Genomic DNA, 18,159 nt, shown 5'->3' with positions numbered 1-18,159 from the left:
TAATGTTTTGATGTGACTAGGATAATGGTAGTCATTTTTGTTGTAATTAATTTCAGTTTGTAAGAACATGATAGCTAGGCTGATAATTTCTTCAAGGCTTAACAAAAGAGAAGTCTCCATTATTTGTTTCCGAATTGTTATGTCTTCTTGGTTCATAAAGATCGTCACCAGAAAGGGGTGCAGGACCTTCAGTCTCTGAGAGTTCGGTTACAGAATGGTGAGCCCTGGGAGAGCTGACAACACTTTCAATGTCATGAGTAGTAGAATTGGTTTTATACTTGTGGAGCAAGTGTATAGGTGATGAGCCATGGCTTGGGGTATTCTCTCCACTCAGGAACCCAGATGATGAAACATCTGCCCCTGTCGCCTTACTCAACTTCCTCTTCTCCCTTGCAGCTTTTTGCCATTTCTTTAGAGCTTTTGCCGTTTGCTCTTTGAAGATTGCCTTCTTCATGTGGGATCCCATCTGCATGCATATTGTGCAAGTTTAATATATATTACTACTCTTTTTTTCTGTAACGAGTGTTAATAGTCTTGTCTTAGAATTAAGTATATATACTCACTTGAGTCACCAAGGCATAGAGGGGGAAGGTGATATAGCTACACAAGACTTGCAGAGCTACACCAAGGAAAACCCTTGCCAACACTTCTGCTAGATTTTCATGGAAGCACGAGTTCAACTTGAACTCATACTGCAATATTGGATCATCTTAATTAGTTAATTAGAAAGCGAAGATAATTATATCGATCGATAATAATTAAGATTTATTTGATAATTTTATAGACATGCATCAACATGCATGCACTTGGAGTACTTAGAAACGGTTCCAATTACTTACCCATATCCACAGAAAGTAAGCCATTTGGAACGCGTTCTGTAAATTGGAAAAGCAAAATAGTTAGCTCGAAACACAGGATATTCCAAGCTGCAACCTATATAGCATTTGAGTAAACTCGTAAGGCACGATGGATTTACCTGGAACAAGGTGAAATGAATCAAGAAAATAATCCAGTCAGGTCGATTGAACCAGAAATATTTGTTACTAGGCTCCACCACAAGAGCTCCTTTCACTACGGTGGTTCGATTTTGGATTTGCTGAGCCATTTCCATGATTATAACTTCAAGCTTTGTTCCAACTAGTAGAAGTATCTGTAGCTCGCAAATTAATTAGAACAGTCCACGCAAATCAATCAAAGTCATTTTTCTGCTGTTCAAGTAATCCAATTTTGTAAACTGTATTAATGATGACCAAAAAAAAAAAAAATCTACATATGAAGAATTTCTTACTGCTAATGGTATAAATGACAAGGCTGACAGCATGTACCATCCTGTTCAGAGAAGTGCAGCATCGTGGTTTTGTGAGTGAAAACTTACAGAAGTCATAAAAGCTACAAATGAAGAAAGTAAGAGGCCAGGGGGAGAGAAGTCATACCATAGACGTTTAAAAGCTGAAAGAGTATACAGCATATCCATAATGGTATACTGAAACATCAACATCGATCGATCCATGATTATTTCTGTTAGTGCGTAGCACAAACACACAGAGAGAGAGAGAGAGAGAGAGAGAGAGAGAGAGAGAGAGCAACCTGATACCAACGACCACCTTAAAGTCATCTTCCATTGATCTTTTAATGTACTTATGAAAGTCGAATTTGCTATTTGGTGCAAGGTGGGCCTGCCAATTAGTCAATAGGAATTTTCTTGTGTTAGATGAAGATTGACTAAGATTGGAGGAAAAATACCGGAGTCTGGAGATCTGAGATAGAAATTAGAATTTAGAGGATATCTAGGTAGAAAACGATCGAAGGGGTCGGAGGTTTCTCTTCATGTTTGTTCTGTATCTTAATTTTCCTTCCATACAAGTCAAGAGATGCAAATTTGGAATATTGGGTTGGCATTTTTTTTTTTGGTCATATATTATCGTGGCATTTAAAATTTGAGACATACTTCTTAGTAGTCACTTATTCTTCTTCGTTAATGTGGCATTGTCATTTTACCTTTAAATTAATCTTAATTAAAAGAAAAAAAAGAAAAAAAAAAGAGAAGAAATCAATAGTGAATTGACGACGCCACATCAAAGGAGAATGATGATAGTAAGAGAATACAAAGTATCATGTTTCTTAAAATTTTAAAGAGATATGCTACTTGATATTAATTCTCTTATCACTCTCTGTTGACGTGACATTATCAATTCATCTTTAGATCAATCTTAATTTAATTAAGATTGATTTAAAAGTGGATTGAAAATGCCACAAAGACAAGAGAATGATGTATAGCACATCTATTTCTCAATGAGAAATGGTACTTTGTATTCTATTGTTCTTCTTCCATCATTCTTCGCTGATGTGACATCATTATTCATCTTTGATTTTTTTTTTTTCTTGTTAATTAAAAGTGTATTGACAATACCACGTCAATAGAGAATGATGAGATAATGACAAGAGAATGATGTCCGATAAATCTCTTTCTCAATTCTAAATGACAGTACTATTTATAAATACAACAAAATAAAATATATATTAACATTAAAATAAGTTATATCCATATAACTTGATCGAAATGGAGAAGATCCTATTCAAATAAGGACATTTTCATTCATAAATATTATTATTATTATTTGTAATGGTGTAGAGGCAATGAAATTTTTAATTTTAAATGGAAGGTAGAGATCGAGTAGGCCGGTAGGATTGAAAATAAGAACGAAATTAAATTACCAATTTTTGTAAAAAAGCTTTAATTAATAAGAAATTATAAGATTTAAATAATGATATATAATGATATATATATATATATATATATATATATATATATATATATATATATATATATATATATATATATATATATATATATATATATATATATATATATGAAAAAAGGAGGCGAGGGAGGAAATATAGTCTATATATAGAGAAAGAAAACGAGAGGCGCGCGCTTACATTTATAAATCCGTGTCGCATAGTGAGATAGTCGACCTTTGTTACCGAACGAAAGAATTGCCTGAAAAATGCCACCTGATCATCGAGAAAGCAAGCTTGTGATCGATCGATCATGAATATATAATACGTACCCACAAAGGCATATGATGCATGTGTATGAATTGAAGAAAATTTCGATCATCAGAAGAATTATAATACATCTTACGTACAATCCATCTGAGACCAGGTGTCGTCGATAAGCCGCTATGCCGCCGAACAAAAGACGTTTGATGAGCAAGCCTAAATCTCGAGGGATCTACGTACAATAATTTTAATATATATCAACTCTAACCGGCCTTTTCTTTTTATTTTAAAATGAATAACAAAGTACGTTACACTCCAACTATATATATATATATATAGGCCAGGAAAAAGTTTTCTTCCAAATTATTTCAATCGAGTCAATTATATAAATTGACAGATTTATAAATTCTTTTTAATAGTGATTGGTAAGGAGTCCCCCACGTACCAATCACTATTCTATAAACTGATTACCATTAGTAAATTGATATTCGAGAGATGTGGTCTCGAGCTCCCATGCTTTCCATTTCTTCATCTGTACAATTAAGTCATTTAAACATTACAAATAATGTACGTACTTGATCGAAGTGAATTTTAATTTGTTGTTGAAAAACGAGAGCGGGCAGTAGCATGCTTTGGCTTTTGCCAGAACTATGGTAATAATACTGTAGAGAACGTGGAAGACCGCAAGTACAAATATGAAGATGTGCAGTTGGTGCACCCCCGACTGTGAGATCAATGCTACCTTGTTCTAATATATATATAGATCCATAAAAAAAAGAAAGCAATCTATATATAAGAGAAGGACATGGCAAGTGTGAAGAAATGGAAGTACAATTTGATTTACTTTTACCAACATGATTGGTACAGTAATCATCTCCACCACCACCACCAGCTGGGCCGGCAAGGGCTCGGCGCCATGTGACATCAATATCTCCGGCATACCACAATAGCTTTCTCCGGTCACCACCACCATCTGCCCCCTCGGAGTCCACCTTCTTACATGGAAACATGATGTTTGCAGCTCTGGAAGGGATGCATATCTTCGAGATGGGTTTTTGGCCCACTGTAATTAGCAGAGATATGAACCCCAGTAGCATCAACTCTACATTAAAAAAGGAAAAGAAAAAAAAAATCAAATTAATGAGCATCAACTCATGTACTAATTGTTGGAATGAGTACGTGTGTCGTGTGTGTACAAGAGAGAGAGAGACCAGCTTTGATTTTCTCTAAAGCCTCAGACATGGCCTTCTTGTTGCGCTTCTGAAACCACTGTCATAATTAAGAGGAAAGAAAGATGAGAACCCATGCATTAATACGACTGATATTATGTATTATGTATTATGAGAGTCATCGATCTGTCCATAGAGTCACCTTTCCAAGAGAATGGATGCCATGTTCAATAAGAATAGAAAAGATGACGAAAACGGCACAAACAAGTGCAACAGCCCATGTAGCTGTCTCCCTCAATGTCCTCTCTCCAGCAGCAGCTGCAGCCATGCCTAGCTAGCTATAGCTATAGCTATAGATGCAGATCGAGCTCTCTGCGAAGCAACTTTTATTGCAAAATCTGACGCTAATTAAAGAATAATGCTTCAGATCAGTGGAACCTTCTTTCGTCAGAAGAATCACACTAGACTACAAATATAAACAAATGGATTGCGCGCCGGCAGATCGACGTTGTACAGGCCAAGGAGAACACGACGTCAGAAAAAGCCATCAAACGTAGTGCTAGAAAAGTGACAACAGCAAACATAGTGATACATAGTGAGGGCGAAGCAATCTATTTTTTTTTGGTCAAAAGGGCGAAGCAATCTATTACCGTAGCTTGTCAGTACTCTTAATTATAGTGCTTATCAACTTCTTTGCCATCTGATCATGCCCCGATTAAGGGCTTTTTTTTTTTTTTTTTTTTTAATTATTATTATTCAAACTAGAATATTTAATATGGCTCCTATGAAAAGGTTGTTATATATCTTAGATAGTAATTGATCATAATTTTGTCTTTCAAAATTTTTATATATATTTTTTTAATTTCTTGCCTTTTGCTGTCAACCAATTAAATAGGAACTTATGATTCAATTAAGAATGCTTTAATTCACTCCGCATTAATGAGACGTTAAAACATTCAAAGCTAGAAAAAAAAAAAAAATTCCAAATCTACTATATATGTATGTTTTGATAAATATAATTATTTGTCTGATTTACATTATAATAAATAGAACTGTGATGTTCTTTAATGTTCAGCTTATCAAATCCAACAAATTTAACTTGTCAGCAATCTCCTATTTTTATTTTGTGTTTGATCGTTTTGAGAATTGAAAAAATATTTTTTGCTCCGCGGCCACTACTGCAGTCTGATGATGCATGGCAATCTAAATTCTAATGTTGATTAGCCCATCTAAGTGTAAAGCAGGACGAGCTCAAAACTTTATTATTAATTATTAATTAATAAGCTGCTTGGAGTAGGTGGCTTCAGATCCTATTATATATTATTATTATTATTATTATTATTATTTGCATATATGATGAAGAACTTTCTTTTGGCTTCTTGTTGGAATTGGGTGTGGAGATGTTAGCTCGCAGAATGTCGGGTATATATATATGCACGTACGCGTTTATATTGATTGTTAATTTGTACGTTAACGTTGTTGATTTCTGTCTGCCCTATTTAGACTAATTCCCCTTATCAATTTGGGTTAGGAAGAAATGCTTGTCTTGCATTCAGGTCTGCAGGCGGCCGGCATCTTGGAATTGTTCTTCTTTCTTTGTTTACTCAGCATTCTGTTGTGGTGTAATAAGCTGTAAAATTATTTTAATTTGTTTATCCCTAAAGAGTTATAAGAAATTATGTTTCCATCGTTATATGATCAAACAAATTAAGCACAACGCTTAACATAAATAATATCAACAATACAAACGAGAATATCTTCAATAACCCAATAAGTACCATTTCCTCACAAAAAAAAAAGTACTTCATTCGCGAGACAGTATGTAACTCCATTAGCAAGATGCCTAGCAAGATTGACCTTTTATTGTTGGAGGCAACTAAAACCCCTCCGACAAAGTAGCTAAAACTTCGCCCTCAGTTCCTTACGGTCTTTGATGATGAAGATTAGGTGTAAAGAGGCTGTAAATTGCATGTGTACGTAATGGGCAGTCGAGGACGTACATTTGGGCTTTACTCTGCTTATAAAATATGTGTTTGGACAGTCCATACAAGTATGTATGTACCCTGTGTAATAAACAATCTCATTGCACCCTATTTGAATTCCAAAGATATATAAATGTATGTATTTATCCAATAACACATGTTATAACAGTTACTTGTTAAACGAAGGAATGAATCTGATTACATTGGACCAGGCCGAATCCCGGGGCGAGAATAGCCCATCCCATTCTCAGCCCAAGCTATACCTTAGCCTAAGATATGAGAGGTTCAACATTTTCTTTCTTTTACCACCCAAATCGGTCTTTTTTTTTAAATAAAAAATAAAAAAAATTGTATTTATTCTTATAATTAATTTTTGTTGAATGTTGGGCATCGGCAAAAACGAGAATTCGATAACATCGAAGAAAGAGCGAAGTTGGAAGTGTGTATTCTCTTGTGGGATTGTCTTCGGAGCTGAGAATTCCAAAAGTGATGGCTACTCTGCCCGGATCCTTCTCTCCAATCCAAAATCCTCGAACCCACTTCTTATCCGGTAATTTTATCATCCATCTTTCTCTTCCTTTTATCTTTCTTTTCTGCTTATGTCTGTAAATTGAATTTCGCTGTTTTTTATACGCTACGTCAAAATTATATCTTTCTGGGTACTTTTGAAATTGTTATTCCTACTCACAGATCTCTGCGAAGCGTTTTCACATGTGGGAATTGTTACCTTATGTAGTTGGGGGTTCTCTTTTTCTTTCAATTATGCTAACTTAGGCGAAGAAAAATATTATAATTCTTTTATGCAAATGTTGTATTGGGATTACACCCACAACCGTATAATAAGCTTATCCCCATGAGGATTTCAGTTCACCATAAGGCAATTTACAATTTAAAGTTTTGATCTTTGTGCCCCATACACTGCATTGACTTGTACTCTTACAGTGTGTCTCGTATGCTCTCTGATTAAACATACAGGTCCCAATATATAAATAACTCGATTTTGTTCTTATTTTCGCTTATGAATTGCGCGTACGAATTTATATTTCTTCGCAGTGTAGCCATTTATGGCATGCTTATGAATGCTCTGTCTAATTAATGCCAAATATTTGAAGCCAGGTTCTTCGAAGCCTGATCGATTTCTTTTGAACATTAGCTCCAGTGATCCGTCTTTAGGTCCCACATTTCGGGGTAAAGCAAAACTCACTACTTATAAGAGGCAATTTACAGTCCGAGCAGGGTACGTGTATAATTGTGTCATAAGATTTGTTTGATTCATTGTTAAGCATGTGTATCTTCAGATTTAAGCATGTACACATAAAATAGGTACTTGGTCAAATCTTTCAGTACATATGTTATTGTACTGCTTTTTTTTTTTTTTTTTTTTTGGCCTTCCAATCATTTTCGTATCTGTACGCTCACAGTTGCAAACACATATCAGTTAGCTTTAGACACTGTTAAAAGCATTGGATCATTTGATTGATTGAAGAGCTCGTGGGATTAAGCTTTTGCTCTTTCCTGTTTTTTTTTTTTTTTTTTCCAAATACCAATGTACTATATATATATATATATATATATATGTTGTGCTCCTGTAGTCCCAAATTCTTCTTTTTATCCCATAGCATGAATACCTTAACTTTCTTATAAATGATTTTACGAAATATTTTCACTTCTTCTTTTGTAAGTTCCCCAAACAAAAAGAGAGGGGGGGGGGGGGGGGGGTAACATTTAGTCCTCGATAAGCCCCTTAGCCTCATGAAATGAATGCCCAAGAACTCTGTACCTTCATCTGCTGAACTATCTTTAGCTTGCAGAAAAGTCCTGATGTTGGTATTCAGTATGGTCATGCATGAGCTTTCATATAAAATTCAACTGTCACAGTATGGTACAGCTAAAGAAACCCAAAAACTATGGATCAGTTTCGATCCATAAATTGCCAAAGAAGCAATTTCTAATGCTATCGTTCTTTTTTCTAAATTATGATCATTTGCCTTTTTGTGCAAGTACAGTGGGGATGTTGGAAGACCAAGTAGTGCAAGTATCTTTGTGGGTGGCTTTGTACTGGGAGGCATAGTTGTTGGAACATTAGGCTGCATATACGCACCCCAGGTATTGTTGGAGTATTTATGTCTACTCAGATCTATCTTGGTGTTGTTTGTCTGTGTTTACTTTAGGCTGTTAATCAAGTGTAGTAGTGTATGTGTTTGTTTTCTCACAATAACGATCTAATCTAATTTTGAGCTGTAGGATAAAAAAATATTTCATCCAAGTTTTAGTTTCACAAGATGGATAAAAATATAAGTCATTTGGTTCAATTAAGCAGCTATTTGATGCATCAGGTAGTACTTGGATGGGTCCTTCGCCAGCAGTTCACCTTTGGGCCATTTATATGGTTTAGATGCTGCTCATCCAAGTAACAGCTCAGATGCTGGCCCCCTCCCCTAACCAAAAAAAAAAAAAAATTGAAGATAAAAAAGGATGCCAACTGATATATCTTGCTTTTCACAGATAAGCAAGGCACTAGCTGGAACTGACAGAAAAGATCTGATGAGGAAGTTGCCAAAATTCATATATGATGAGGAAAAGGCTTTGGAGGTGAGAAGTTGTTCCTGCATTTGTAATCCTTAAAAGTGCTCATTGTGTTTGTCCTCATGTTTGGTAAAGTGTTTGAATATTAAATTATAGAAAAGGACTACTCTTTGGTTGTGGTTGCGAAGAAAAGAAAAATTATGGTTGTCCCTCATAGAATACTAGGCTTTTTAGGCATCACATCTAGGGAAGAGCAACAAGGGGAAGAAGGGGATATACTCCTCGGCTTGGATTAGGCTTGAAATGCCATGATTATGGTGTATAGGTAAGTTCTTCTAATTTGTAGCTTTGATGAATGGAAACCTTCAAGAAGAGGAAAACACTTTATAAATTGGCTATGTTAACTTGTAATTTCACTGTCTTTTAACTCTGATCGATATTGTTTTAGTTAAATGCACTGATATTGGTTTGGTTGTGTGATTTTTGACTACAGAGGACCCGCAAAATATTAACTGAGAAGATCGCACAGTTGAATTCTGCCATAGATGATGTATCTGCTCAGCTGCATGCGGATGATGCCCCAAACGGAGCTGCTGTGAATTCTGATGAAGTTGAAGCTTCTATATAACAGAATACTTGTCCAAATTGCAATATAAACTATCACGAGTTACATGTGATTACTACTGGAAAATAATGTTATATATATATATCTTTTAATCCTTTTGATTTTATATTGGGTGAATGGATTCGGGTTGATTGTTGAAGATTGTACCAGTAAAACCATCACAATTGCTGGAACCCCTCTACTTTAGCATGGCATCTTAAATCTTTTCTTTCCCTTTCTATTTATTTCTTCCTTTCTTCCTTTTTTGCTTTTTTTTTTTCAGAAGGGAGAGGTGGGAGGAGGGGGAATTAGACAAATGGGATTCTATCCAATGTTCAGTATATTGAGGTGTATCTTTCCATCAGTTAATTTTGTATGATCTCGAATGGAAGGGAAACTTCACACACTGCATGAGTTTTGATGCTTATGGAATGATGACCACATGACCAATGTCATGATATATATAAAATTTATTTTTAGAAAATAAAGATATTATGCGTTGATCGCGCACGCCAAAGTCCCTCTCCTGTCTCCTCCAATTTGAATGCCAAAAATCATGATAATGAAAGAATCAGAATTATAAAAATTATAAAAATAAAATAAAAGCCACATATCATTTTATTTATTTTTTATTATTTTTCTTTTTAATCACAATGTAACAAAAACAAAATTGAAGAGTATCTATATATAAAAAATAAGTGGAAATTGTGAAGGCTGCGCTGACCGACCGACACAAGAAATGGTTATGACGTTTTTGGTTTAAGAATTGTATTGTATGAATGGGAAGAAGAAACAAGGATGATGACTACCCAGATAATCCTCCACGTTTTGAATACAAAATTAAAACTTGAAAAATAATATATATCACAATTACAGATATGCATGAATTGATGCATCGCAAGTCTTAGTCCACACACGCAACTACGCAAGCACTTCAAGTTGATCGGATTGAAACAAAACATCCATTTCCCTATCATTTTGATATCAACCCTATACACTAAATTAAGAGCAACTCGACAATCAATTTGATATTAAGCAATGCATCACCATAAAACCCGTGTAAAAAAAGAGTACCGTTTCGATCTCTTTCTCAATAATAAAATTTGAAAAATGTTAGACATCTCAAACTTTTTTTCTAAAAGTTGGTTCCCAAGTGATGTGTCACAATCCCAAGAGATTGTAGCACATTTTTTAAAATGATAAATCACATAAGATTGTGACACATCATTTGAAAACCAACTTTTGGAAAAAAAAAAAATAAATAAATAAATAAATTGAAATATCTAGCATTCCTCTTAATATTTTGGGTTTTAGCCTAAGTATCAACTTACTCTAACCAAATTTAACTTACATCAAATCGTTTTATACACTAAATTGGCCAACATATAAACCTAACATGCAATATCAATGGGAAAGTTTTCTAAATTAACACTCTGGTAGTTATGCATATAATTGAGACATGACTTAATCCAAAAACTTAAACCTATATGTTTGATTCCAATTATAGTACTATATTAATAATTCACATTTATAATTTTTTTATTTTATTTTTTTTTAAATGTGGGACCTAATCTTTTTACTTTCATATATATATATATATATATACTCAACAATAATAGCAGCCAACAAACTTTGACCACCTAAATTAGTGATTGACCAGTACTTGATCTGTAATTAGTTCCTTCTAGGGTTGAAGAACGTACATGAAGTTAAAAGCAAAACGTGCTACAACAGGAACAAAGATGTTGATATATATCCCACAGTCCACATACAATGTATTTTGAAATTTGTGGCTTAATTAGATGGCCAAAACGTAATCTCTATACATAGAGAAATATTTACAATAATATATATATGCTGAAAATCTACTAGTTTCAAAATTTTGTTTTTCTTCTTATATATATATATGTAATATAGATAGTATGATAAATGAGATTTGCTGCACGATGATGATACCTAACACACACGGACCCCCTCAATAATTGATGTTAAGGAACCCACCATCCACTACATTATTGAAGTAAAGTTGCAGCTGGCCGGCCAATATTTCTTCTAATTATTTTGTCCTTCTATTCATAATTAAGCATGTGGGGGACTGGGGTCTTAAGAGAGATATTATATAGTCACATTCATGAATTATGATGGGATCGTCCACTATAGCACATGGCCTTTAAAAACCCACATATATTTTCTTTATTTTTCTATAAATATTTATAAAAAAGAAAAAATATCGGGAAGCCTCTAGTGCTCTAGCTCCGAGGAAGCTACAACCAAAACTGAGTGACATCAACTCACAGTCACAGATAAACATTGCTATAATGTATATTGATGGAGAAGCATCCAAAGGAATCGTCGGAGTGTATGCATTATTTTCTCGCATCAACCAAATAATTTATTTATACATTATTAATTTATTCAATAGGGGTTTGTGTCTCTGCCTTTTCATCTTTTTCTTTATTAATAGAGTGGGGCAACAATTACTATAATGCCAACATTGGATGGATTATGACATGTTTCCATGTAGGAGAGTTGAACAGTTCAGACGATGATGCATGCTTGTAATTTCTTCAGTATTCTTAATTTTGATGCAAGAGTAATGCTATTTACGGATCATACCAATTATTTATTATATATATATATATATAGGCTTGCTAGTGCTCACTCAAATTGAATAAGGAAAAGTCTCCTGCATAAGTGCACAACCACTCACATCGGTGGAATCTACCTACCGATATGAGTAGTTGTGCACAAATTGTGCACAACCTTATTGTGAAGAGATCAGTCCCTAATTGAATATATCCCGTTACTTCACGGGCTCAGAAATTAAGGTCTATCACTCTTAAAATTGTTACGTACACTTGGCGGGTTAGTCGTCCCTTAATAAAATCACTGATCGACAGTCACTTATCTGATGGACACGTGGTGAAGGGACCATAGAAGGAAGGGTATTCTCTCATCGATATTCTTACCTATTTAAACTCGGGTGAATAAAAAAATGATCTATTGGAGCATCCTCAAATAAAAGCTATTCATGAGAATATGTCGCTTTTCACACTGGACCTTCAACCCCCCATCCTTGCCATATTTGCTAGATAATATGGTAAGGATAAAAATGTCCATTGTGGTCTTTTCCAGAGAATATATATATATGTGACGTGTCCATAATTTCAGGAACGACAAATGTTAAGATTAAAGAAGTAGAAATTAATAAATTGCGTGAAGGAGTAGGCTTTCCTGGTTAATTGAAGGTGTCGTTAGTTAGTTGTGAAAGGTAACCGCAGCAGATGCACAAGCTTAAACTGGGTAATAATTCGTTTAATTACAAATCTACAACAGTATTAATCCCGGCCACAACCAGACAGCCAGGCTGTCTTGCCATAGGAGAGTGAACTTTTTTGCTTATCTTTTTCATTGGCTTCATGTATACCAATTTGTATTGGCTATATCCTCTATAATCTATATATATATATATAGCCTATAGGCCGGGGAATTGCTCATCTGCTCATGACATGGTTGAAGCAACCAAGCTACGCCTTCAATATGGTGAATACATGTCAGGCTTTACAAAGGCGCTGTAATTACTCGATCGTTCCAAGATAGTCGGCGAGGTTCATGGCTTTTGCTTCACTTTTCCCGTCGACTCTCCACCTCCTCCGCTCCGAGTCTTCCTCGACCATAATTTGTAGGGCTCCGTCTTCTCAACCCATAAGATTTGATTCCAGGTTAATTCCTCCATCAATCTCTCTTCCTCTATCTTATAATTCTTTCGTTTCATCTCAAGTCGATTTTCTTTTAAGATTCCTTGGAATATAATATTTGCTGCAACTTTATCAAATCGAACTGTTTCTCGTCGCTTCTGATTTGCGTGTTTGTGGCCGGGAATTAATTAATCAAGCTTTTTTTTTACCTCAAATCATTCTTATAATTCTAATCTCTAAATATTCCTTGTTAGCCAATGAGAAGGGAAAGGATTTAATGACTTACCTGTTTCTCGCGATTTAATGTCTTTGGCTTTTTCTTAATTAAAGCTTTATGTTTTTCTTGTGGTTGACGGAGAAGCTTCCTTTTTAAACAACCTCATCGTAATTACATACTTTCTATTTTTCTTTTACTCTTATATATATATATATATATATATATATATATATATAAATATATAATATTCTATTCTTCCAAAAACCCATCCCTCTTTTGAAACTTTGTTTTCTTCCCTTTTTTTTAGTTCACTTTTTTTTTTTTTTTTTTTTTTTTTTTATATATATATTTAATTCGGCTTGCTTCATTGTCAACTTTCAATAGCATCAATAGCAATAATATAGCATCATCGATCCCTCTTATATTCTACGGTCTACTGAGTTAAAAGTGTGGTTGATAGGATGCATTATAGGTGTAATTAGTTAAGTATAATCATTGTTCATAAGGATGAGCTTAATCGGCTAGGATTATGCCTCATAAAACGAAGGTCATTAATTCGAATTCCCTTTCCTTTTTCCTCTTGTATAGACATCTCAAGAAAAAAAAAAGAAAAAAAAAGTTGAGTTTAATTACTGATTAGGCATGCTAGGATGCCCCTCTCAACCATTGCCATCTTTTCATAAAAGAAGGAATAAAACTCATACCCATCTCGATTTGTTTGAGTTTGAGATTTCAAAATGTGATTTTTTAAAATTTATAAGTGCTTGTAAAATTGTTGTTTGGGTTATAAAATCGTAATTGAACTTTTAAAATTTTACATTTTTTTAAAATGTGTGCATCCCTTACCTACAATTTGAAAATATAGATTTTTCTACATTTTTCAAATTGTAACGATTTGATTTAAAATTATTTTTTTTTCTGAGAAATTACTGTGCCAATCTCACTCCTAAAAAAAAAAAAACAAAGAAAGAAAGAAAATTAAGAAAAAAATTTCAAAAACCAGGACCGCCCAGACACGGCCGTTTGCATCACTAATAAGTAGTCAAATTAAAACATTAATAACATGGTAGACCCAAAAAAAATATATACATATATATTAGGGAGGTGGCTTTTTGAGACCGTACTACTCCTCCCAAGTCCTGACAAGTGGTGGTACCTTCATGGTTCCTTCCTCCCCGAGTTGTGGACCGTTGTACATTCACAAGTATGTAGCTTGTGCTGTTCAAAAAAAAAGTATGTAGCTTGTGCATGTCCCCGACCGGTCCCTTTAGCTTTGGTTTCCTGGTGACCTTGTCCGTTGTAACTTTTTGATTTTATTTTGAATTCTGATGACCATATCTGTCTCTCTTTGGTGCTGTTTCGCAGGATTTTCCTTCTCTTTTATTAGAAGTACTGAAATAGTAGTATACAGAAAGGTTCTAAGTAGCTGATCATATATCAGACTAGAAGTGAAACCCAGCTGCAAAGTTTCATAACAAAAGGAAAATCAAAGATGGGTTTCTGGTCACTCTTTGAGGTGGCATCCATGCCAATCTTGCAAGTCCTCTTAATCAGTATATTGGGAGCGTTCATGGCCACTGAGTATCTAAATCTTCTCCCAGCGGATGCCCGAAGATCCTTAAACAAGGTAATGCACGCAATGCATATATGCATAAACTTGTGGGAAAGTTGACCCTTTTTCTCTTCGGTTAGCAAGGGAAAACAGGGTCAAGATGATCATGCTCTTCAACATGTTGTTTTTTTAATCTTAAATTTTTCGAATTATGAGTAATTCTTGTTGCTTATGCAGATTGTCTTCATGGTGTTCACTCCATCACTGATGTTTGCCAGTCTGGCCAAGACTGTTACGCTTCAAGACATCATTTCATGGTAGGTTACTTTTGAATTTTTATCTATGGATTTCTTTTTCCTCTGTTAAACTATGCATTCTTTTTGCGTTCTTCTGATCTTCTAACCATTTGCCACTAGATGAAATCACTTTGGAGGCAGTGATCTAGAATGTGTATTTGAATTTGATATGCATTTCTCTTGTCAGGAATAGGAATGCAGAAAAAGAGGAAAAAAAAAATCTAGTCTTTTTTTTCTTTTCTTTTCTTTTTTCTTTTTCTTCTTCTTCTTCTTCTGTTTTTTTTTTTTTTGGGTGAATTGCTTCTCTATGAAGTGACTATGCAGATATAAATGCAAAGGGAAAATTATCAGGATCAATTCCAGAAATTTCAACATTACACCTCGTGAATGAATAATTAATATATATGCAAAGTGGACTCTAATAGAAAGTTGCTAAGAAGTGAAGAGGAACATATCATCTTATATGCCATTGCAATGAAAACAATGGCTGAAGATGATTTGTTCAAACTCCAAACATATTAAGTGTAAAGCTTACATTATTTATAAGTTTCCAAATGCTCTGGCTATTCCTTGGATTTTCATCAAAACGAACTGCTGGTTTCAAGAAGTTAGGCTTGTGCTTGGTCAGAACCCACAGATTTAGCTGACATTTTCAATGAATTTGAGGCTTCAGCTGAGAACAATTGCATCGGAAATTTGAACCCTACACAAAAGCAAGTTTTTTGGTATAAGCGTCCACAATTTGCTAAACATGTAGTTGGACCATTCAAATTCATAAAGCCTCCATGCATTAACTGTATCTTTTCTCATCATCTCTTCAGGTGGTTTATGCCAGTAAACATTGGACTTACCTTTTTATTTGGAGGAATTCTTGGATGGGTAGTTGTAAAAATATTGAGGCCGAAGCCTCATCTGGAAGGCCTGATCATCGCTACATGTTCATCAGGTATTTTTCATTGTCGAGAGCTTTGATCAGCTCCTTCTCAGGATGCATTTATGTAAGGTTAAGTCCTCATAATTAGCTTGTTAATCAGGAAACTTGGGAAACCTTCTCCTTATTATTGTCCCTGCAATCTGTAACGAGGATGGGAGCCCATTTGGTGACCGTAATAGTTGCAGCTCTGTTGGACTGTCTTATGCATCTTTCTCCATGGCGGTAAATGCAGCCTTACAATTCCTAACCTAGAGTCATTTATGCTTTTGTCAACTCAAAAAAGCCTTAAACCCCACTGTTTTTGGCTATTGCAGCTTGGTGGTTTCTTCATCTGGACTTACACTTACCAGTTGATACGAACCTCGTCCATGAAATTCAAAGCACTTCAAGCAACTGAGGAGGTCTCAAAGACACCTAACAATGATTTAGACGCTGATGGGGAAAGTCACCTTCTCAAGGGAGAAGATCAAGAACATGTTGCTATAAGTGTGTCATCGATCAAATCTATTGAAGACACTGAAAACCAAGCTGTGAGTCATGTCGTGTAACACAAAATTAACTGTCTAATATTGATCTGTTTTCTGGACTAGACACATATTTGACACCCGTGATCATTGGATGGATATTCAAATCACTCTACTTGCAGATTGTAGCCCATGAATCCGCCAGTACAGTGGAGAAGCGAAATATATCATTCTGGACTAAACTAGTTGGACTTCTTCACCCGATTCTGGAGGAGCTTTTGGCACCCCCAACACTAGCTGCTGTGAGTTTTCTCAACATTTCAACCACATACTTAACAAGAAGGTTTTAGAAGAACTGATGTACTTAGCTTGCTTCCCTGTCTATATGATCAGATTGTGGGACTCATCGTTGGGGCAGTAACATGGCTGAGAAACCTAATGGTTGGGGATGGCGCCCCGCTGCGGGTGATCCAAGATTCTATTCAATTACTCGGGTATGTATCATTCATAAATTTCCAAAACCTTTTGGCTCATAAACATCAATCGCCAAGTAAATATGTATAACCAAGTAACAGCAGAAGTTGTGTGTAGGGATGGGACAATTCCTTGCATCACTCTTATACTGGGGGGCAACCTAACTCAAGGTGAATACAACTCTGATCATCCAGCTCAACATTTAAACCAACATCGATCTAACTGGTTGTCACTGTCTCTCAAATTATATAGGCTTACGCTCATCAAAAGTGAGACTGTCAATCATCATTGGAGTGGTGTTCGTTCGATACGTCCTACTTCCTGTAATTGGTATTTGGGTTGTTAAAGCAGCTGCCAATCTTGGGTTCCTCCCATCGGACCCTTTATTCCACTTTGTGTTAATGATTCAGTTCACCCTGCCTCCTGCCATGAATATTGGTTAGTAATGAATATTAGTCATTGATAATATCAATTTTTCAACATATTTGTATGCTTTATGTATAATTAAACAAAATATGATTTTGCAGGCACCATGACCCAGCTTTTTGATGTGGCTCAAGAAGAGTGTTCTGTTCTCTTTCTGTGGACATACGTGATTGCAGGACTTGCACTGGCAGTATGGTCAACAGTCTTCATGTGGATCTTGTCTTAAGGAGCTTTACCATCGCTGAAGACATCAAACCATTATAAGTGGTCCATTTTGTTACATACATTTATACAATAATGTATTCTTTTCTCTCTTGTACGCTCCAGTGTGTTATTTGTGTGTAGATTTTCAGGTATATCTTCAAAGTCGCATGCTTTCACGTCCTCTGTATGAAATGTTCTTTCTGTTACATTGTTTCTTTGGATTCACATTGTCTCTAGTTATTTATTTATTTATTTATTTTCTGGGTAAGATTTAAGATTTATTAACTAAACAGAGAGGATACACATGGAGGGGTGGGGGACCCAACAAGCTCCCCAGAATAGAATGAAATTTGCTCCAAACGACACTTCGAGTTCGAGAGGACGAATGGGTGTTTTCCAGCAAACTCAACAAATTAATTAAAAGTATGCAACCACACAAACAATCACCAAAATCAACCAAATCAATAAAAAGATCAGACACATTAATTTTGGTGACGAAATCGAAACGCTTTAAAAGAACTCTTTAAAGGTAAAAACACTTCAAGACAGCCAATCTCAGGAAACCAATTCACTATTAGAAGATTAATTATACAATCAATTTATACTTGCA

The 18,159-nt window shown here is 35.1% G+C and overlaps 3 protein-coding genes across 3 annotated transcripts; 2 read left to right on the top strand and 1 right to left on the bottom strand.

The window, feature by feature from the left end:
• Nucleotides 1-17: 17 nt before the first annotated feature.
• Nucleotides 18-4,580, bottom strand: LOC133851859 (MLO protein homolog 1-like). The gene is made up of 14 exons (XM_062288459.1): nucleotides 4,375-4,580; nucleotides 4,215-4,272; nucleotides 3,858-4,105; nucleotides 3,635-3,751; nucleotides 3,475-3,535; nucleotides 3,150-3,235; nucleotides 2,941-3,015; nucleotides 1,588-1,676; nucleotides 1,434-1,483; nucleotides 1,289-1,329; nucleotides 977-1,150; nucleotides 840-875; nucleotides 564-692; nucleotides 18-466 (listed from the first exon to the last, which is right to left on the bottom strand). Exons 1-14 carry the CDS (start codon nucleotides 4,498-4,500, stop codon nucleotides 92-94), a joined length of 1,665 nt encoding a protein of 554 aa, XP_062144443.1. The 5' UTR covers nucleotides 4,501-4,580; the 3' UTR covers nucleotides 18-91.
• A 1,934-nt stretch (nucleotides 4,581-6,514) lies between these two features.
• Nucleotides 6,515-9,480, top strand: LOC133851649 (uncharacterized). Its single transcript, XM_062288167.1, has 5 exons — nucleotides 6,515-6,704; nucleotides 7,271-7,391; nucleotides 8,161-8,260; nucleotides 8,660-8,746; nucleotides 9,174-9,480. The coding sequence occupies exons 1-5, from the start codon at nucleotides 6,644-6,646 to the stop codon at nucleotides 9,306-9,308; spliced, it is 504 nt and encodes a 167-aa protein (XP_062144151.1). The 5' UTR covers nucleotides 6,515-6,643; the 3' UTR covers nucleotides 9,309-9,480.
• A 3,105-nt stretch (nucleotides 9,481-12,585) lies between these two features.
• On the top strand, nucleotides 12,586-17,774 carry LOC133851606 (protein PIN-LIKES 7-like). Its single transcript, XM_062288098.1, has 11 exons — nucleotides 12,586-13,006; nucleotides 14,565-14,826; nucleotides 14,989-15,068; nucleotides 15,869-15,993; nucleotides 16,082-16,203; nucleotides 16,296-16,511; nucleotides 16,628-16,747; nucleotides 16,839-16,939; nucleotides 17,037-17,089; nucleotides 17,172-17,357; nucleotides 17,447-17,774. Exons 2-11 carry the CDS (start codon nucleotides 14,692-14,694, stop codon nucleotides 17,569-17,571), a joined length of 1,263 nt encoding a protein of 420 aa, XP_062144082.1. The 5' UTR covers nucleotides 12,586-13,006; nucleotides 14,565-14,691; the 3' UTR covers nucleotides 17,572-17,774.
• The last annotated feature ends 385 nt before the right edge of the window (nucleotides 17,775-18,159 follow it).

Source organism: Alnus glutinosa, chromosome 12, assembly GCF_958979055.1.
Source record: "Alnus glutinosa chromosome 12, dhAlnGlut1.1, whole genome shotgun sequence".
Classification (NCBI taxonomy): domain Eukaryota; kingdom Viridiplantae; phylum Streptophyta; class Magnoliopsida; order Fagales; family Betulaceae; genus Alnus; species Alnus glutinosa.
The sequence above is the reverse complement of the archived record's forward strand: the minus strand, read 5'-3'. Positions and strand labels throughout refer to the sequence as shown.

Bases quoted from the DNA above. Each gene is read 5' to 3' on its own strand.
- LOC133851606 (XM_062288098.1), top strand. From the start codon at position 14,692: ATGGGTTTCTGGTCACTCTTTGAGGTGGCATCCATGCCAATCTTGCAA. The intron at 14,827-14,988 runs GTAATGCACGCA...TTGCTTATGCAG, and splicing joins CCCGAAGATCCTTAAACAAG to ATTGTCTTCATGGTGTTCAC. The intron at 16,940-17,036 runs GTATGTATCATT...AGTTGTGTGTAG, and splicing joins GATTCTATTCAATTACTCGG to GGATGGGACAATTCCTTGCA.
- LOC133851649 (XM_062288167.1), top strand. From the start codon at position 6,644: ATGGCTACTCTGCCCGGATCCTTCTCTCCAATCCAAAATCCTCGAACC. The intron at 6,705-7,270 runs GTAATTTTATCA...ATTTGAAGCCAG, and splicing joins TCGAACCCACTTCTTATCCG to GTTCTTCGAAGCCTGATCGA. The intron at 8,261-8,659 runs GTATTGTTGGAG...TGCTTTTCACAG, and splicing joins GCTGCATATACGCACCCCAG to ATAAGCAAGGCACTAGCTGG.
- LOC133851859 (XM_062288459.1), bottom strand. From the start codon at position 4,500: ATGGCTGCAGCTGCTGCTGGAGAGAGGACATTGAGGGAGACAGCTACA. The intron at 4,106-4,214 runs GTCTCTCTCTCT...TTTTTAATGTAG, and splicing joins TTTAGAGAAAATCAAAGCTG to AGTTGATGCTACTGGGGTTC. The intron at 3,236-3,474 runs GTAATCAGTTTA...TATTGTACGTAG, and splicing joins CGAATATCAATTTACTAATG to ATCCCTCGAGATTTAGGCTT.